At 38.1% G+C, this 22,067-nt stretch overlaps 1 protein-coding gene across 1 annotated transcript in view; it reads left to right on the forward strand.

The window, feature by feature from the left end:
* The window catches only part of DTWD2 (DTW domain containing 2), a 71,328-nt gene that overhangs the window by 27,779 nt on the left and 21,482 nt on the right, over nucleotides 1–22,067 (forward strand). Inside the window, exons 3-4 of the mRNA XM_032096719.1 lie at nucleotides 5,318–5,412; nucleotides 15,820–16,009. Coding sequence (XP_031952610.1) covers nucleotides 5,318–5,412; nucleotides 15,820–16,009 — 285 coding nt within the window. The remainder of the gene's footprint in view (nucleotides 1–5,317; nucleotides 5,413–15,819; nucleotides 16,010–22,067) is intronic.

Here is a 22,067-nt window from a genome sequence, read left to right on the forward strand (position 1 = left end):
TTTTCTCTTTGGTTGACAGTGGCCTATGGAGGTGGATCATAAGGCATTTAGAAATTGCAGCATAGTTACACAGATTTGGGTAGATGCTGGGTCTACAAATTAGACTGTGGAATTCAGAAAACTGTACTCTCATGGTCCAGCTGTTTGCTTGACATTATACAGTTGCTTAATCAACATGCAAAGAGTCATTTCCTGAAGGAACTTAAGCAAAACACAAAAAAATCAAATTTAAGAAAAAGTCTTCTCTCACAGAGAAATAAAACAGAAGCCATGAGATATTTGGGCCCTAAATGGGAAAACTGACTTTTAATGGACCGCTTATAATAGGAATACTCTTCCATGTTACTTGTTATTTCAAAAGTAACTAAATATACGCTTAAGTCACTTGCTGGGAAAAAGAAGTTTAAAAATATGCCAGAGATATTGAACTGGCATTTTAATTGTGTGGAATTTCCTATTTATGGTAGAGGGTATTAGAAAAAGTTTGCAGATTTTCTAGATTTAATACACCATTCCAGTGTCTGGCTGGAAGGCTATCTACAGTTTTTTAGTTAACCAGCAATCACAACAGCTGTTACAATGGGATGCAAGTTTTCCATTAGTCTATATTACATAGTGATAATTCATACAATAAACTATCATTGGAAGACCACTCTATGGTAACTATCCAACTATATGAGGGGCCTTGGCTTAGCAGAGATCAGTCCTATTAAATGGTGGGAAGCTAAGAACATCTTACAGTGATCTTTGGAAGTGTTATCTTACATGGTCACAGCTGGTGCTTTTGATTGCTTAACTGCAGAGGCGTACATGACAAAAGGTAAGTTCCCTTTGCTCGTAGCTGCTCATACTCAAAACACAATCAGTCTTGAAGACAGATAAGCCTTCTGGACTGTATCTGATCCTTCAGTCTGCCATTGCATTACAGACACACTAACAATCTGTTTCAAAAATATTCCATTAAACTAAGCAGGTAGTGAATGTCTTTCCCCTGCTGCACATCAGTCCTAACTGTCATCCCCCATGTGCTTTATTATTGGCTTTGGAAGTATGCAGTGCATTGGAGTAAGCCTTCAACTATGGTCAAATGATACTATTGAGACTGGTATTGAGGTAAGATAGTAATGTAGAAAGTCAGGAAAAACATTTCCTGTGCTCTGATTAATGTGACTAATGTCTTTACATTCACACTACCGAGGCCAAGCTGCCAGATAGACCTATACAGGTATCAGGTATTGTGAAAGAGAGAGGAGTCACTTATTGTAAATAACACTGGATCACAAGTGAGAAATCCTACTATCAAACGTCTTTTTTGCATAATAGGCACGTGAATTATTTTGATTTTTATTTGTGAAGGACTCCAAAGATAATTCAGCATTCCATGACAAGGTGTAAATACTTGTTTTCAGATCAGTGTTATTGTACCAATGCTCATCATGAGAATAATTTAAAAACTAAATATATAGAAACCCAGCAGCAGGACTAGTGCAGAGGTGATGGAATAATTTGCTCAGTCTGATTTATTTTTCTTCTTTGCATGTAGATAAATATATATATATAAAAGTAAATAAAATAATTTGTCATTTTTCCTTTTTCATGCCTGCTGTTATGATCCATAGATCAGTGGCATAGCTAGGTGTAAAAAGCCTTTTTTGTCTTTACCTTTGTCTTTGATCATTCTTGAAATGACTGCTAGTAGGATGTAGGCCATTATGTACTTTTCAAAACCTGACCGATGGGTGTAACTCAGGACAAAACCCCAAGGCATAGCAGAAGGTATTGGTTTAAGTTGTTCTTGTTCCCTGCCTTCTTCCTTTCTGTAAGAATTTTCCATATTAACCATCTGGGAAGAAAATTTAGACTGTGTGTATTTAATGATTTTGTATATTGATTTAATGCCAGTAATTAGCTTTAAGTGGCTCATTATAATGCCTCTTCTGTATAAGTATTTCTTAACAGTAAGAATCACGTGTGTGGGGGAAATTCTTTCTGCTTGTCCTAAAAATTCATAAGCAAACATGAAGGAAATATATACCCACTGGCTTTAACAAACATTTGTATTAGTTTGAACTGTCGTTTCATTGTAGATGGATAAAGCTCTCATAACCAAAATTAACACAAATTCCCAGAAAACAAAAAAACGATGCAAAAAATTGGATTCAGCCTGGCAGGAATGGTGTTAGCTTTTCACACTGCAGCTCTCAGAGAGTTGTGCCCCCAGTGTTTGGACTACTGCTGAGCAGTGCTCACACAGCATCAGGGCTGTGCCTCCAAAACTGCCTTCAAAGGCCAGTACCCTGGGGGTGGCCAAGACATTGGAGGGCACATAGTGAAGCTTTTTCCTGGTCTTAAAATTAAGAGTCAAACACGGTTAGAAGGGGAAAAAGGATTTTACCTTGGTGTTTATTTTAAGGCTCCTTAGGTGCACTGCGTCCAGGTTGAATGCACCAAAATGCACACCACAATGCACCCCCAAAAGATCGGGTATAACATTATAGGTCTTTACTAATTAGCATATCTATCAAAAATTCCCCAACGAGAGGCTTGAATGAGGCCCCCCCCTCCCCAAGGAGCCTTCTCCTGGATGGTTCTATCTTGGTTTACAGAATATGTTCTGGAGAGGACCTTGGGGTCTGGGGCACACTGATCCCTAACGACGAAGCTTCTAAAGTGTTTAGTCTCCTAGCTGAACAAGCAAGCCCAAGAATGTAGGCAAAAAACACTAAGAATAAAGAAGTTGTAAAAAAGTATACCGGGTATAAAAGAAAAAGCAAAAATCTTCATGGCATCAATAGCCGGAACAGCTAAGTCTGGCTGACCAGAGGGATATTCCATACCATATGACAACACAGTAAGAGCTGGGGGAGGTGGGTGAGGAATGGCATCCCTCATTGAGGCTTGTGTATGAACTGCTACATGTGCTGAGGCCCTGCTTCCCGGGAAGTGGCTGCAATTTGCCTGCTGATAGAAAATGAAGAATAAAATATATTTATTTTCCTTTGCTTCTGCCCATGGCCTTTTCAACCTGCAAGTTCATTTACATCATATTTCCCCACCCTGTTCTGCTGAGAAGGGAGAGTGGTTGGTGGGCACCTGGAGGCCAACCAAGGTCATCCCACCACATAAGTCCTTCTGTCTTGTTTCTATCTATGTACTTCAATGGTCAAATAATGAATAAACAAAGAGCTTCAAATGACTGTTAGGATGCTGAGAAGAACAAAGGAGAGTAACTGCTCACTTTCAAATCAGTGAATAGAAAACTTCTGGTATGATAATGTTATATATAGACTAGATAAACACAAAATTTTTAATGAGGAAGATGATAAACAAATGAAACCTTTTTTAGTGTTAGTTTGACTTGGCTTTTCTTAAGCTTCTGTTCTGAAATGTCTTTCAGCTTTGCATTTTGTGTTGTAGCTTCCTATTTATTTAGCTTCTACTGTTTTTAGGCTGGAAAATTCCATTTCCTCTGGTGCTAAGAGAATGTATTTATTTGATATGAAAGGTAATTCTCAAGTAAGGAGACGACATTGGAAAGAACCGTTGAATAATGTTCTCCTGACTTATGACAGCTCTTTTGGTTTTGCTTATCAGAGACAAACAGTTGATTTTTTTCCAGTTCCTTTATTACCACTTCTTACATTCTTATGAAGAAGAGAGGCTTCTGACTGCTGAATTGGAATGTTATTTAATTGTGATAAAATAAAGACAAATAATACTGTACCACTGTTGATGGCTTATTCTGCTTTGCTGAAGTACAAGAAATTGATGACAGTTTGGAGGATATTTCTCCCTCCCATTGCTGGCACTTGGCTCCCAAGGTACTTTGATCTTCTTCTGTCCCTAGGAGACATCATGCTGCTGCTACCATGAAAAATGGTGGTGGATGTAGCAAGACAACTACTCCTTCAACTCAACGATGTTTTATTTATAGAGGATCCATTCAGGTTCAGAAAGGTTCAGAAAAAGTGAAATTAATAAAAGTTTTAGGCAACAGTACTAAGTCTTCACAAAACTATTTTAATAGCACTTTGGTAGCAAGATCAAATATATGATATGAGAGTGCAGGCAGCTGCACACTGATATTTGTGGAAGCAACATCTGCCCAGAATGAGTTAATCAGAGCCTCATGTGTTCACAAATACTTTGCTGTTGAGATATGGCTCTTAACTCAAAAGGCAGACCAAACCCTCCCTCCCTACCCCGGGTTTCATTAATTAATCCCATGGTTTAGGGACTGATGTTTGGATGTTCATTGTCTGAATCATGAGACATTCAGGTTGAGAATATTGTTAAGAATTCATTTCCTTTACTGGATTTAGGGCTTTCATGATCCTTACCTAATGTCTAGTGTCTTGCCTCCTGCTAGATTCAGCTAATAACCTTCCTTTGTTCATCTTATGATAAATAGAGAAACTGAAACTTCCCTTCACTTTTTGGTTGGCTTGCTGTCTTCACCAAGTGCAAGATAAAACTATGCTTCCACTTCCTTGATGGGAAAACAAAACTTGACATCCCACAAACTGAAGCTCAATTTGTACTAATTCTTGTCTAGACACAAAGTTCATTGCCAGCTGAGCTAAAAGAAGCACAGAAATACATTGCTCTGTTTGAGAAGTGGATGGTTTGCTTCAGCTGTCATTACTTCCTTCTTCCTCCACTTTCTGAAGTTCTGCTTCAACACAACTCTCTTTAATGCTCTTTGAGAATTGAAGAGCCCCTGCTCCCCACCCAGGCATGGTGGTCACCTTCCTCATGGTGGCACAAATATGTATACAGGTGCCTGGTCACCACAGCCTGAATGGCATGAGGCAGAGCCTTCGTGGCAGTGTAGGTGTCATTGTCCAGGTTACTCTGAAATGAAGTGACAGCAGAGTGGAGATGTTTGCATTTCACGCTCTCTGTTCTCATACAACCCATGCTGTTATTTTTAGCATCTGTTTGTGGAAATTGAGCCCTACCCTAGTTTTCTACTGATTCTGATACTATTACATTAATGCTAATGCTTTTTTTTTTGTCTGCTGTTTATTATTCTGTGATTTTCTCTGAAGTTTTGTTACTGGTTTTGATACTGATAACCTAGTTCAAATTTATGCTGATGATCATAGATTAATTGAGACTACGTTCAATATTTCAATCAAAAGAGTACAATTTGAAGCGTCAAGATTGGGTATTTTTTTGGGAAGATTTTTTGTTCTGTTACCTGGTAAAATTTTTTCTATATCTGTAGTCAACAGAATTTGATAATGAAAACATTAACAATTCATAGAAGCCTTTCTTGATTTTATTCAAAAGTAACTTTGTTTTTTTTTTACAGGAAAGTCGAGTGTTAAGAACGGTACCTTTACTAGCAGCCTGTCTCCCTCCAGACAAATGTAAAATTTTGGTTGGTCGACGTTTTAATGAAGACAGGTGAGCAGGCTTGCCTGTGCATTTTCTGGTTCTCTGTAAATTATAGGAACATATCTTTCAGTGTCTTTATTAATAGCCAACAGTGTTCTTAATTTTTATTTCAAGTATGCATGCTCACTTTTTGATATAAGCTTCTGATTTCCAAAGATAGTCAGAAACACTTGATATTCTTCCTTTAGGTTGTAGTCTCAGTTTTGTGCTCTTGGAATGTTCAGATAGTTACTCTCAAACTTAGCTGTTCCACTTCTGTTCTTTAGTAGTACTAGATCTGTCTTGCTATTCTGTTTTGTTCTTTTTTGATTTGCTTTATCTGACTAACCATTTGATGTCACTGAAGTAAAACCAATAATTTTTACTCAAAGTGTGGCTGCTTGAGAAAGCAGCCTCGTAGTGAGAAACTCTTAAAATTTGAAAAATCTATATTCACTTTATTCTTCCTCCTTTCTTATGAATCTTTCTTAGGAATTTCTTCCTCCTTCCTCCTTTCTTATGAATTATAAGAAAGCATAGCTTTCAGGATTTTTTAAATTATTTTTTTCCTAATATTCTGAGACCTTGGAAGATACTGCTTTCCCATATAGCATCTTTAATCTTCATTAGATGAAGCTTAATCTTAGAAACCAGGTTTTGGTACAAATGCCAGTGAATTTTACTACATACATTCTTAGTAAAGCAAATAGAAGTCATGAATACTTATGAAGGATATTAATTCTCAAATTGAGTCAAATCCTTAGAGGACACTGTAGAGTTCAGTGTACAAAAACATTGGAAGGTAATACAGAAGGAAGCTTTCACATCTTTGTGCTGCCTGTATATTAACTAGAAAACATTAAAAATACATTGCTTTTCGTTTCGTCTTCTATGATAATAACTCTAATAATTATCTAAAAAGTTCTAGGCTACAGGAAAATTTTACTCCCTTCCTGTTAAACTTGAAAATGAAGCAACTTTTCAAACTGATACGCATCAGGTAGAACAGTGTCAATACAGTCTGTGCCTAGTAAATCTCCTTTGAATTATTTTAAAATTGATGATTACAGTATTAAAGCTGCTTCAAGTTTGAATGCAGAGGTGTTTCTCTAAACTAGAGGATCCTATTTAGGTCAAAACCACTTGTGGAACATCTCAGCCTCAGAATAATTTGAATAGATTCATGATTACTTAGTTTCTATTAGATTTTTTTGCCATTAAACCCACTGGAGGTGGTGATAGAAATGAACATTTTCATTAGGTTAATAGGAATTTTGGTGATCTGTCTTACCCAGGTTTGGCACTAAACTTACCACTTTCAGCATCTGCAGTGTGTCTGCTTGGTACTGTGGATGTGAGACTGCAGAAATTGGGAGTGCTAAGTCATTGAGTTTTTGCCCAGCTTCTTGGGAAGAGGAAGGAAGAGTAATGGAGAAAAGTTATTTTCCATCTTTGCAGTGTGTTATTTCTACATGTTTTTTCTTCTTATCTATAAATGCATTCTGTCAATGTTTTAAGCAATATTCCTTCCTTGTAACAACAAAGGAACAGGCATTTTGCAGACTTGTAGAAACATCTCAGTGTTTACTGTAAATGGGAAGGGCTGTACTGGCCCCTGATCTTAGGGTGAAAGTCTCTGCTAATGGGACTCCTAAAGCCTCATAAATTGCACTGCTTCATCTTACGTTTTATGACACATTAAACTAAGCAGGACTTGTTTGTTTTCTGGATTTCTTAAAAGCCATGCTGTCTGTAAGCAATTTGGTACCTACTGTACAAGCAATTTAATCAACCATGCCCCCTGTCAGGGCAAGACTTCTGTCTTTGTTGCTTTGAAGAAATAAATTATTACAGAATGCTTGCTGATACATTTTAGAAGTATCATTGTTTTGAAGCACATAAAGGCCATTCCTTTGCTTTTTGTTGATTTTGTCTGATAGTATTTGTGTCCTTTGCTGCTGTCACCAGAAGTGCGTGGTTTGGAAGGGTATAAACCAGTATAACTCAAAATCTCTGCTGTTGCTGACCTTGCATGTGGACAGTGCCTGCAGATGGAGGCGTAATGTGGTGCACACATTCTTTCTCTGCATACATGTAGAAGCCCTACCATGCAGCAGACCTGGCAAAGTGATGACCTGGACAGTTGCCCATACCCTTGTAAATAATCATAATAGAATGGTAGTGGACATATTTGTATTATTACAGGATCTAGCTCTTGGCAACAGCTCTGAAAACTTAGAATAGTTCAAGGCAACCTTTGTGAGCATAAGTAATTGTCATTATGGATTTGAGTGAAAACTAAGCCTATGCAGCAGCTGATTTTCTTTGGAAGTCTCCATCACAGCAACTCTAGCAGTGGCATGCCAACCAGCAAACCGACAGCTGTGAATCCATAGCTGGCAGAGGTCTGTTTTCAGGGGAAATGTACACACCATCTCACCTGGGTAGCTCTCAGTGCCCATCTCTTGAAGGGGAAGGCAAGTTTGCTGTTTGCTGTATCTTGGTTATTTTTCTTATGCTTTGCAGTCAGCATCCAAAATGTATGAGGAGAACAAAGGGATCTTATAAGGAGCTCCAGAACTGCATCCTACAGAATAACTGGCATGACCTGAATGAAAGTGGAACATTTAGATATTTGATGTTATGACAATAAGACTGAAAATCAGAATTTTAACTTTTTTTTGGTGTTTGGATGAAAGAGTAAACATAACCCACTTTTTTTTTTTTTGGTAAAATTTACTCAGTTCCTTCTTGGGTACACTTTTTTCATGTGGTTGAAAACTGATACATGAATTATGTAGATTACATTTACCTTATTTTTGATTGGACTATACTGCAGAAGAGCTAAAGAACCAACTTTGGGAAGTCTTTCCAGAACTTGATGTCTTCAGCATATAATTGACACCATAATGGTAAAGATGAGAAGGAATTAATCTAGTTTTTTTAAGAGCTAGTATGTGATTCTTCCTAGTCTTCTCTAGTCTTCCTATAAACTGGCATTTTAATTCTGCTGAAAATATGAGGTATTTGCATGGTGATTTGGCTTATCAGATTTCTCAATTAAAAGACCAGTTCCATTGGTTATCTGGATATTTTTGCCCCAAATACTCAAAGGCTTTTAACTCTGACCTTTTTTGTGGTATTGATTACATGAATGTCAGATACTAGGATTAATCTTTGATGTACTAAAATGATTGAGCTAAAAGTGAACAGTTTGGCAGGAGTATTTAGAGCATGGTGGTACTGTAAAAATAACACTTTTGTGAGTTGTTAATATTAGCTGTTTTCTTTTCCTTCACTGAAAATGGAATGTTATTGTTGGTACATGTGATATGGTAAGCGAGGGCAGTTGAAATATACAAGTGTGGGGGAGGACAGAGGGGTAGCTAGGGCATCTGTTGTCTCAGTTTGTTAAAGTAATTACTTGTTCCTGAATACAAAGTTAAGGTATAATTTATATAGCTGGACATACACTGTATAGTATGGTTTTCTGAAACTGCAATTATGACAGCATTTATATTTGAAGGATGTCTATTAAAATGCTCTCTATAAAGACACAAAACTTAAAAAAAGTGGAATGTAGCAGGGTGGGCAAAAAAATGTGCTAATGTCTTCCCTGCATTGTTCACAGAATTGTATCTAATGATTACAGTATATATGAGCAGTATATTTGCTATCACTATGGAAATGTTAGGGTAGAAACAACTATAGTCTCATATGCATGATAAAATACAATTTATTGGATTCATGTTCTTTTTAGGCTACTAATAAAATTTTGTAGGCAATTGTTTTTGAATAGTAATACTGTTCCACTCAGCAGTAATTTTGGGCATATATTGAACAGAGATAACAACTGTATCTAAAGTCTAACATGTCAAAAATTTGAATTATTTTAATTTTATACCATAGTTTTATAAAAAACCTTGTCACTATTGCATTTAAGTTTCATTTTATATTTTGTGACTATTTGCATGGGGTGGTTTTGCGTTTATTTTATTTTTCTGAAAAAGTAATCTAATTCTCAAGCCTTCCCTCTTTGCAAATATTCACACCTTGGTGATTCTGGATGCTATGATAAAATTATAGATTCTAATGAATGAAAACTTACAAGAAAACAGATGCAGATATCTCTGCATCCACCACCCTGTGGGGATGGATGTGAGGACAATTACAAATTTATCTGCATTGCTCTCTGAAATCAAACTACACAAAGTGCTGGATTCTGCACCTACGATGGGGCAAGTCTGGCTATACGTATAGACTGGGAAATGAGATGCTGGAGAGCAGCGCCATGGAAAGGGACCTGGTGGTCCTGGTCATGGTGAGCTGAACATGAGCCAGCAGTGCCCTGGCAGCCAGGAGGGCCACCCGTGTGCTGGGGGCGTGAGGGACAGCATTGCCAGCCGAGCAAGGGAGGGGATTGTCCTGCTCTGCTCTGCCCTGGGGCGGCCTCACCTCGAGTGCTGGGGGCAGCTTTGGGTGCCACAACACAGAAAAGCCACTGAGCTGTTAGAGAGTGTCCAAAGGAGGGCACGAGGATGGTGAAGGGCCTTGAGGGGAAGCCGTGTGAGGAGTGGCTGAGGTCACTTGGTCTGTTCAGCCTGGAGGAGAGGAGACTGAGGGGAGACCTCACTGCAGTTACAACTTCCTTGTGAGGGGAAGAGGAGGGGCAGTCTCTCTTGTGACCAGTAACAGGACCCGAGGGAATGGCCTGAAGTTGTGCCAGGGGTTGTTTAGGTTGGATATCAGGAAAAGGTTTTTCGCTGAGAGGGTGGTTGGGCACTGGAACAGGCTCCCCAGGGAAGTGGTCACAGTACCAAGCCTGTTTGAGTTCAATAAGCATTTGGACAATACTCTCAAATACATGGTGTGACTCTTGGGGTGTCCTGAACACGGCCAGGAATTGAGTCAGTGATCCTTGTGGGTCCCTTGCAACTTAGCATATTCTATGATTCTATGGTTCTATGATTCTGTGAAATCTCAGGATAGTTGCCAGCACTCCTGCAGTTCAGTGGTTTAGATCGGAAATTAATGGACCACTTGGGAAAATTTGTAGCTTCACTTTTGAAGTAATAAAATGCAATTTATTTCTGTTGATTTTATAAAGCTGTTTAATGTAATTTTATACAGTAGGTATGGCACTTTCTAGTGCTTTTTCACAAGGAAGACCTCTTACTATATCAAATACCAACTAATTGAGTTTTGCCACTTAGCAAATAATATAAAACTGTTTACAAGTTATGATTCTTTATTCAGGTAACTTTTTAGTGAGGGGTTTTTGTGTGCTTTGGTGTCATTATGCTATCAAACTAAATTCACACATTTTTGCTCCTTACCTCAATCAAGAATGACTAGATACAGGCAGAGATCATCAGCCTGTCGCAGCTTTTGTTCATTCTGTGTGTGAAAGTAATTAGTGCTGGCTAATTGAACATGTGCTAATTTGCATCTGAAACTGTACTTTACCATATCAGATTTCAGATTTCTCAATATAATTTGGGTAACATGCTCTCTATTTTTCCATTGAACATTATAGCCTTCAGCTTTGCAGTCAATCCATAGCAGTTCCTTTCTGCCACTCCTTCCTCCTCACACTTTTCCTCTCCCTCAGTGTGTGTGCTCTCCACAGGCTGGAGCTCCCTTCTGGGCATATTCACAGGGAACACACAACAGCTCTTGCAGTTCACTCTCTACCAAAACCCTGACATGAACCTGGCAGAGCGTATGTCACATATGGGGAGACCTTCTCTCTCTCTACAACTACCTGAAAAGAGATTATAATGAGGTGGGTCTTGGTTTCTTCTCCGAAATAACAAGCAACAGACAGGACAAGAGGAAATGGCCCTCAAGATGTGCTTCAATGAGAGATTTAGATTGGAAAATGTCTTCACCAAAAGGACTGTCAGGCAGTGGAACAGGCTGCCTAGGAAAGTGGTTGAGTCACCATCCCAGGAGGTATTTATAAGACCTGTAGATAGGGAGTCTGGGGATGTTGTTTAGTGGTGGACTTGGCAGTGTTAAGTGTCCAGTTGGACTTGATTGTCTTTGAGGTCCTTTCCAATGTAAACAAGTCTGTGATGATCCTTGTGCTAATGTTTCTGTTCTTAAATATTACACCTTACATACAAAAAGTAGATAAATGATAAAAAAGTAGATAAAAAAGAGTGAACTCTTGCTGGGTATCTCTTAAGCTTCAGTCCTGATCCTAAGGGCCTCTTTCTGAATGTGGAAATGACAGAGGGTTTTTGCCTTTATTTTTGTCCATTTTATTACCTGATGGGAATTAGTACCTTATTGGAATTATGGCAGTCTGCAGCCTTCCAAGCTCAGGAGTACTGAGAGAGGCAAAGGCACCTGCCTGTAACTAAGGTGAAATAGTAAAAATGGTAAGAAAAACTGAGAAGTCCCCATTAACCTGATGGTTTTCTACAGATAATATGTTAACATCTGTTCTTTATTATTAGTATTGTTTGCTACTAAATGGCAGTGTTGTATTTCTAAAACTTGAATGCTTGCCTTTCACACCGTCAAAGTTTAACAGATCCATGTTGAATTAAAACCACTTAGAGAGTTTGAGAGCAACCGAGTATAGATGTGTAATGAAAATGTTTATGGTACGAAAATGGGATTATGTTTAAATTACATACTCAAGAGCATGCATCCCAGAAATAATAAAATGCTACTTGTCTTAAGTACAATCATGGGAATGTATAAATCTTCTGTGACAAAGTGGTTGGATATTCAGGCATGAATGAAACATCTGAATAGCTCTGCTTAGCAGAGATTGTTGTCACACTAAATGGATTATAAAGGCCTGCAATACCTGCTGCATGCCAAAACTAAAGCTGATTTGTAAAAGAAGCAAGTATTGCAAGTATTTCTCTTATAGAGTTCAAGACGGTAGTTGTATTTTACAACCTAAATTTTAAATTGTGTCATCTGTTTGAGCTTTATGTTAGCTGCTGGCCATGTCTAGCAGATAAAAAAATTTGTATTGATATATTTATAGAAATTGATTATCTTACTTTTCATTATTGCAATAAAATCTTACGTGGATTGAAGTGGATTACTAAAACGGTAAATGATACAAATTGATTTCTCTTGGGAATTCCAGCATTTTCTAAAGTCTGGAAAGTTCTAATGAAAGTACTGGAAATGTCATGATGTCTGTATAAAGGATTTTCCTTCAGCATAGTCTTTATAGAGGATATTCCTTCAATTACTTGAAATCATTCTGTTTTAAGAATAAGAGCAACTAAAGGCCATCATTGGCTGTTGATATTCGTTACATACGTACTATAGAATTACAGCATACCAGTGTGGAAGGGGACTTCAAGGATCACCTGGTCCAAATTTTTTTGGCAAAAACACAGTCTAGACAAGGCGCTAACCCTGTTCAGTCAAATCTTAGGTGTCCAGTGTTGGGGAAGTCATGGAAGTAACACTTGGTGGGAACTGAAGGGATAGAAGAGGAAAGACTAGGAGAGTTGAGATTGTTCATCCTGGAAAAGAGATGAGCTAATTGCAGCCTTCCAGTACAGGAAGGGAGCCTACAAGACAGATGGAGAGAGACTATTTGCAACGGCATTTAGTGACAGAACAAGGGGGAATGGATTCAAACTGAAAGAAAGTAGGTTTAGATTAGATATTAGGAAGAAATTCTTTACTGTGAGGGTGGTGAGACACTGGGACAGATTGCCCAGAGAAGCTGTGGATGCCCAGTCTCTGGATGTGTTCAAGACCAGGCTGGAGGGGGCTCTGAGCAACCTGGTCTAGTGGCAGGTACCCCAGCTCATAGCAGGGAGGTTGGAACTGGATGATGTTTAAGGTCCCTTCCAACCCAAACCATTCTATGATTCTGTGATGATTCTATGATCCTTGGATCAGTACTCATTGAAAACCATTGTTTTCAACTGCATTGTATTTTGAAGACTAAAACATCAGTTGTGGTGTTCATAATATGAACTTAAAGTGCTTCATAATCAATACGGATTTGGATTAGTTTGAAGAATTCTTTTTTTTTTTAAATCCTTTAAGAGTGTTAATGATTTAAAATTTCTTCTGCCTCAGAATTGGGATAGTTGCTCTTTGAAGACTTGGGCTCTCAAGGGAACTGTGAAAATAAGGACCAGTTTTCTAGGTTTAAGCCTTGAGTAATGAGATGGCCCTTTGTATTTGATTTTATGTAGCAAGATTCTTGGTTAAACTAAACTGATACCAAATTACTGTAGTGTAAGTAAGGTTTAAAAAAACAGTGGGCAGAGAAGTTTCCGTCTACTTCTGTTTGCCACAGGCTTATCTTACAGATTTCCTGTTTCTATTTACAATTGTTTTCCTGTTCATTTTGGAAAGAAAGATTGTTATGTTTTGGTTTTCTTTGTTTGTGTGTTTGTTCTTTGTAGTAAATGATGTTGACAGTAATGAAACACATAGTGTTGAATCAGTCTGGACTCTTTGCTTGAGGGAGGGGGCTGGCAGTGCGGGTGGTCACATGGTGGAATACTGTCTCTGGGCTTATTGGCACACTGAATTCCATTCCACTTCCATTTCACATATATCCTGTATATCTCATTTGAATCTTAATCTCAGGGTCTCAATGTCTTTTGCACTGCAATCCTGTCTGAACGTAACATTCTTAAAATTGTGTTTTCACATATTTCCTCAGAGAGTGCCAATGGAGTGCAGGTTTAAGTACACCTAGTATATATCGACTCAAAATCCATTATGAACCATTTCTTTCTTCCTTAGTCCTCCCCACTCCTACCACTGCTTCCCCCTACAAATACACATTCTTGCTTGATTTTTGCAGAAGTGGTGCAGGTGCCCAGTTCCTGGAACTTAAAAGCTCCAGGTGACAGTGACAATAGGAATTCCTCAGTGTGAACTTACATATTTACAGTGTGCATGTGTCCATGTCCATGATCTTATACCTAGTGGATCTTGATAGGTATCTTGATAGGTATCATACCTATCATATCTTGATAGGTATCTGACTTTATGTGCTGGCTGTTGTTAATCCCATTCTGATACACCTAAGATGTACTGGCTTCTCTTTCCACTTCACGTGATGTTTCAACTGCGTATTTCTCTTCTTGTCCTACCAAATCAGTTACTCCTTATAACCTCTGGGCTGCTATGCAAAATTATTTTCTTATTCTATGTCACATGCTTCAGACAATCAACCCTTGCTTTATATTTCTTCATGCTTTCTGATTGAGGCGATTCTGAAGATAATGATACTGCTGAGATAAGTAACACGGTCTTTGTTACAAGGCTAGCCTTTTCTTGGGTTCTCCCCTACCAGTCTACTTGACTACTCCACTCTGGTGAGACCCCATCTGGAGTACTATGTCCAGCTCTGAAGCCCTTAACACAGAAAAGAGATGGACCGTGGACATGCTGGAATGAGTCCAGAGGAAGGCCATGATGAGAGGGCTGGCCACATCTCTTACGGAAAAGGCTGAGAGTCTGGAGAAGAGAAGGCTCCAAGGGAGACCTTATGGAAGCCTTTCAGTACTTAAGGGGGTTTCAAGAAAGCTGGAGAGGGACTTTTGCAAGGGCTTGTAGTGATAGGACAAGGGGAATGGTCTTAAACTGGAAAAGAGGTTTAGATTAGATATTAGGAATAAATTCTTTACCTTGATGGGGGTGAGGCACTGAAACAGGTTGCCTACAGAAACTGTGGCTGCTCCATGCCTGGAGTGTTCAAGGCCAGACTGGTTTGGGCTTGGTTTTTGAGACATGGAGTACTATTTAAATGACAATGTCTTTTAAGATTTTTATAGACTAACATCAGTGTTGTCCTGCAAAAACTTCAGGAGTTTCCATGTACATTAACTGTACACTTAATACACAGTAGTTATTCCTGTGGTGCCATTGACAAATGTAGAAGCCAACAGGAAGGAAGAAGAGAGTGTAAAAGTATGGCAACTATAACTGTAGCAGTTGGTAGAAGTAGTAATTTAAAAGAAGGATGAATTGAGATGATAACATTTTCAAAAGTGTCCTGTAGGTGTGGACCGTGAATTGCTAATATTCTCTATATATACAAGGTTAAAAATGGGATGATTGCAGTAATTTTATGCCAAGTGTTTGAACAAATTTTGCTAGAATAAATATATTAAATTTTGGTAAACAATTCAAAACTTGTTTGGTTCCAATAGACATTAGACTAGTGATTAAACATTGGAAAATGTATGATATATTGCTTTATTCAGCTTTCACTGATTACTTTTGTGGGTGTTTTTTGACTGCCCCCACTTAGAAGCTAGGGAAGAACAAACAACTTCTGAGGTGTTGTAAGGAGAAAGTGATAGCAGAGAAGGGACATTTTAAGTAAAATTTGGTGGAGATGAGTGGGAGCTAGTATCTGAAGGTATTTGTATGTCATGAAAACTTTCAACAATTAATTTAATTTTGTGTTTCTGTGCATTGAAGGTATCCTGAATTAGCAACTGTGTGCAGAAATCCCAATACTCTAATTTTGTATCCTGGAGCTGAAGCAACCAATTTGGAAGAAATTGCAGTGGTGTCTTCTAGTCCATCTGTTATGATCATCATTGATGGAACATGGAGTCAGGCTAAAGATATATTTTACAAAAATTCTCTCTTCCGCCTTCCCAAGCAGGTGAGTTATAATACATAGAATAAAAATTTTGAGTTTGTCTAATAAATGCTTGCTTCTGATCAATCAGAAGGGAGTTGTAACCAGCTAACAAGAGAAAGACAGCTTGAGCAATTATATAGAGCAATCTGTGAGATTGTAAGAAAGATGATTGTAAATACTGAGTGTTTCCACTTTTTCACTTGAAATTTGTTTTTGTATGGTTTTGAGTTAGTGTATGTAACTTCATAGTGAATCATTGTTTTGCAAAATTGAAAACTAATTTGTGTAGAAAATTTTAGTGTCTTGTTTAAGGTGTTAGAACACATAGATTGAAATAAGCATTTCTTTTCCCCTGCATAAGTGTTTTACATTGCAGAAATAGGAAAGCAGAAAGTTGAATTTTTAGCCTGTTACGAAAGCATCACACTTTTCTCATATATGTGGTCTCCACCATACCAAAAACTCTGTCTCAGCAAATGTGTGGCAAATACTGCTCAACTGGTTGCATGGACAATAATTTTTGTGTCTCTTTCTTAAGTATTTCCATAAGACTAGGATTATTTGTCTAGGTGTAATTTTTTGACAAAGCTGCCATTTTCATGCAGGGACATTATTGAAAGTGTATATTAGAAAAAGTATTAATACCAACAGTTTTATTAATGGAAAAAATAATTCTCTTCATCATTGGATCATAATTAGTATCCCTGAGGCTGTTAAAATGTTTATTTTATTAAATAATGGACAGCAAACTTCTGGATCATTTTACATACAAATAGTGCTTTTAAAATTATCAAATGCTGCCTAAGGCAAATTGGAACTAATAAAGACTTTGAAGTGATAGAACAAATGGAAATAATGTATTGAAAATATACTAAGATACTACAACAAAAAAGTCGTGGAAAATTGAGCTGTAGTATTACCTATGATGCATGAAACCTTATTTAACACAATTATTAAATATATAAATAATTAATGTATATTTTAAAAAATCCAATAAAACCCAGTTTGTTACTTTACTGTAGATTTACTTTACTATTGCATTAGATTTCATTAAGATACTAAAACGTATCTGTGTGGTACAGGAAATGAAAAAACATTTCATGTTTACAAACAAATGTGTTCCTACCATAGGAGGTTATTACACCAGAAAGACTAGGTGTAGATCACATCTACATGTGATTTTATAGACACCTAATTTGCCCATAAGTGTTTCCTGTATTTTAAGATGTTTTGTACAAAATTTCATAGCTGCAGGAGCAAATGTAGGTGTAGGATCTATAACCCTCTGTACATGAACATGGATAAAACACATAACGATGTGACAGCCTGGAGAGCTGCTTTTCCGGATGGACGTTGTTAACAGGGTACTGTGTACCTCCACTCCCTGCAGCGAGCACCTCTGTACAGGGTGTAAGACTTTGCAGAAGTGAACGGCTGGATATGGTTTGTCACTGGGGTGAGTCAAAGACTTCCTTTCTGAGAAAGTTCAGATGCATTGATTTATGAAACAGTGATGCAAAGGAATCATACGTCAAGCTCTAGGGAAAAACAGCAGACAACAGGAATATAAAAAACATTCTTAGGAGATTTGCTTCTTTGTGCATACTTGAATTCTGTCTTGCATCGATTGCAGTCTTTAACAGTTGCAGTTATTAATCAACACTCTACTTTTTATCTGGTCCTTTATTTTAAGGAAAGGTATATTCTGCCATCCCTACCCTTTTTTCTTTATTGGAATTGCGTTGCTACTCTTATTTTAAAGGGTTTACATTCTTAGTGTTTCTGGCTTTTTACTATTTCTGTATTACTTCTTGTTTTCTGCATCATAGTTCATATTTAAATACTCTCTAAATGGTTCTCTATTTGAAAAGAGTATTTGCTGGTCATGTCTTGAAACTTTGGGTTGATACTGCAATTTTGTGAGAAGAAAGTGAGTAGAATATCACTATATTTGAAATTCAAGAAGGCCCCAGAGAGAGAATGAGGTAGAATATGACAACAGCTAAATAGATGGAATGTTAAAGGAGAAGAAGATGTGATTCCTATGGGCATTATCTGTAATATAAAAAGAAACTAAAATTATTCAATAAATGGTGATTCGAGCTTTTAATCAATATTCTGGAGGTAGAAAAGAGTTTTTTAGTAATGAAGAGGTTAGCGATTCAAAATTGCAAGATGTACTACAAAGACACCATAGATTGGAGGCATTGGAATAAATGTTTAATTGTATTACTTTAGAGCTTTGCTGATTTAGGGTAATACAAACTGCTATGTTGAATGATTTTCAAGATTCTGTGGGATATTTTAATAAACTTTGGTGTTGTTATAAATTAGTATTAAAATCCTGAGATCTTCAATAAAAGCTCTTTTAATTAACAGCTCAGTCAGCAGAGCATTTTTCTTTGAAAAAAATGTTAAAAGAAATTTAAATTGTGCTCTTCCAGAAAGCCACAGAGGAAATATATTTATGAATCTAACATATTTAACTTTATCAGAAAGATGTAAATTTATGTCTTTGATCCATAATCATTCTTATTGTGTGGAATTTTTTCATAAATTACAAAGCATGAGCTTGGATGAACTTTATAGCAAAAACTTATGAGGCACTGGGCTTAAGATGACTTTACAGAATCACAGAATCAACTAGATTGGAAAAGACTTTTGAGGTCATTGAGTCCAACCTATGACAGAACACCCCCTTGTCAACTTGGTGGTACTGACACCAAGCACCACATTCAGTTTTTTCTTAAACACCTTCAGGGATGGTGACTCCAGTACCTCCTGAGCAGCCCATTCCAATGCCCAATCACCCTTTCTGTGAAGAAATTCCTCCTAATGTTCAGCCTAAACCTCCCCAAGGACAGCTTAAGACTGTGTCCTCTTGTCATATTTTTAATTGCTTGGGTGAAGTGACAGAGCCCAGCTGGCTACAATATCCTTTCAGGGAGTTGTAGAGAGTGATAAGGTCTCCCCTGAGCTGCCTCTTCTGTAGGCTAAACACCTCCAGCTCCCTCAGCTACTCCTCCTAGGACTTTAATAGTCTTTAATATGATTACATTGATTACATATGGTACTTTATGAACTGGCACTGTCTGGAGAAGCACATTATCCCAGGATGTTTTGCATAGCCACGACTGAGAAAGAGGTTGCACACTGCAGGCTATCTTTCAACAGCTGCTGTTGCACAGGGGATACAAAGAAGGTAATCAGTTACCTTGGAGGAGGAGAGAAGAACTAGCTGGTTGGCCCAGTTCATGTGGTGGTGTATTGTATGAAGCAATCACAGACCACTGTGGGTGAAGCTGCTTCTGTTTATGAGGAGATCAGCCCAGCGTAGTGGGAAGAGATGACTAAACTCCCCACTTTTGGCCTTCTACTCCTTCAGCACCAAATAAGAATTGAAAAAGTTAACCTAATGACAAACACATATATAAAAAGTAGACAATCTATCCCAAGTGCTTACTGTTTTATCAGAAGTAGGTAATACAGAAGTAATTTTTATTCATGGATAAGTATTGCTGGGCCACTGTTGTAAATCCAGGAATCTGCTATCCCAAACCTGAATGAATTATTTCTATCACCTGATATTGTTTTCCTTTTTTAATGACCCAGTGAAAATCTTTAGGTCATCATGCTTATGCTGGGTAACTGTGGAAAATAAATATTCATCCCTTAAAAATATTGGAGAGTGCTACACAGTTGATTGTTAGCATTCTTGGTCCTTTTTTGGAGGGGATGGGAAATGGGAAATAGAGAGAAGGTTTACAGGCACTTTCTGGATAGTGTGGTTTATTTCTTTCTTATTATTTTTGCCGTCTTCCTGGTCTTGTGGCTGCCCAAGGTACAGCCAGATGAGGACAGCAGGGTCCCTGCCTCATGGGGCAGCCTCGTCCTGTCCCACTCTTGGGGTGGTTTGGGGTTCTCTTGCTATGCCATTGTGGCAAAGCTGGTTTCCAGGGCTGAATGTGGTGGGACATGAGGAAGCATGTGATTGTTCTGAGGCTTTGATGGGCTTTGCACTGAGCCCTGTGCCCACTGGAGGGGAGATTGGTCATCTTTTAGATGAAGGCTTTAAACCCCTTGTTTGCTGTATGTGTTTGCCCCCCACCCTGGACCCCCAAGATCCTGTGTTTGTCCCAGGGGTACTGTGCTGCTTTCTGTGTGAGGCCATGTCAGTGAGTCCTGCAAGCACACATTTGTCCTTGCTCACCTGTCATCTCGTCTGGCTCACCCTTTGGGGAGGGAGACTGTAGAGTCCTCCCATTGCCTTGTCTGCCCTGCTGGCAGTGACTCAGCCCTGGGGGTGGCTCAGCACCCTTCAGGGCACACTGGCTCTGATTTGGGGCTCAGCAGAACTTTTGCACCTCTTGGATCCCATTTTTTCTGGTGCCCCATGTGCTCCTTTCTCAGAGGATAGGAGCTTTGGGTCAAGAACAATACATACCAGTGTGTGAGGTGAGACTGAGCAGCAGTGGCACTGGGAGCTGCACCATGCCATGCTGATGCCAAGGGGACTGTCCCTGCCTGGGTTCTGGAGCAGCTCTCACCACTTTTGTGTCATCACATTTTATTTTGAGAATTTTGGTGGGTAGGGAGAAGAATTCATATTCTGATATTCAGGTACTAATAAATAGTTTTAAGTGAATGTAGAATGGTGTGTGAAAATTGTATTTCTCTCTAATTTTAAGCTTAGGCGTGACCATCAGTCTAGCTAACAGTCAAGAAAAATTCGCTTTTAGGTAGTCAGGAATGGGGCATAAAGTGTAGTTCACTGTTAATAATTCTTTTACTTTTTCTTCCTGTGCTGTTATGCATAACATTTATACCTAATAATCTGTAATGCCTTGACATGTTGTAGTGACAAAATACTTTGTAAATATCTCAGAAGACTATATAATATTTTCATGAAGTTAGTGTTCCAGTTTTACTGTTATCATTTGCACAGATTGTTTAACTTCTTGTTTCTGCCTTAACTTACTGTTAGTCTGAATGGTGCATGAGTGGGGTCAGTCTGAGGTTGGGGAAAGCTTTATATTCACTGTGACTCTAATTTGTTGATGCACTCTTCTGCTACTTAATGGGCATAATAATGTCAGCAGCATTGTACCAGCAAATCATCCTGTTTATCCATTCATCACAGCATTGCTGTTATTCATATATTCAATACCTCATTTTCTTTTCCCATAATGCCTTCACAATTTCTGACACATCTATTCTTTTTTCCTTATACTTTCTTTGTTACATGAAAATTGGTATCATCAGCTGAAATCTGGTTTCTTAAAACAAACTTTTAACCTTTGAGCATTACTGTTTTTTGTACAGCTTTGCACTGTATGCTTAAACCTGCTAGACTAGTAGTGAGCATTTGTGAATGAATGCTTGTATTGTCAAGCACTGGTTCTCAAGCAGGTTGATATTTTGATATCCAATTTAAGATTATGCTTGTGATGTCTCTTGCTCTTCCTCTATCCCTTCTCACCCTTCCATCCCTGAGGTGGAATTTATTTTGTAACCTTTGGGCTGTCTTGGAGTCACTTTTAAACATTTTAAGAGATCTGTCTGCAGTCTTGCATGAGCTTTTGAAAAATAAGAGGTAGTTCTGAGATCAGGGAATCATCAGTAAATCTGACTCACTGTAACTGCTGTTCTAACAGTTGAAAATAATTTGTATATTTCTGCTCTGGTCCTTTCAGAGTTCCAAATACCATATTGAGAATGTATGGCAGAACCACCCAGAAACTGCAAGAATGTATGTGTACAGACTTTGATTGTTATTCAGAGGTTTTGACAAACACTGTCTCTACTGTCATTTTAGTGAACATTTAGAGGTTTGGAGGCTAGAGTTTTTTTTCAGTATTGAGAGTGTCTATATGCAGTAACCCTTGTAGAAAAACAACCTTTCATAGTCAGAAATTATTTCAACTGATGCAAAGCAAAGCTTTCTATATGAGCATTTTTAGTGATGGCCATGTAATTTAAAATTGTAATTCTAATTTTTTTGATCTGTTCACCTCTCTCAGAAAAGGTGCTAATCTCCTGTGTGTTAGACTGCATGACGTGTACAGAAGGTCTTGCATCA

This window comes from Corvus moneduloides, chromosome Z (assembly GCF_009650955.1).
Source record: "Corvus moneduloides isolate bCorMon1 chromosome Z, bCorMon1.pri, whole genome shotgun sequence".
In the NCBI taxonomy this organism is placed as follows: domain Eukaryota; kingdom Metazoa; phylum Chordata; class Aves; order Passeriformes; family Corvidae; genus Corvus; species Corvus moneduloides.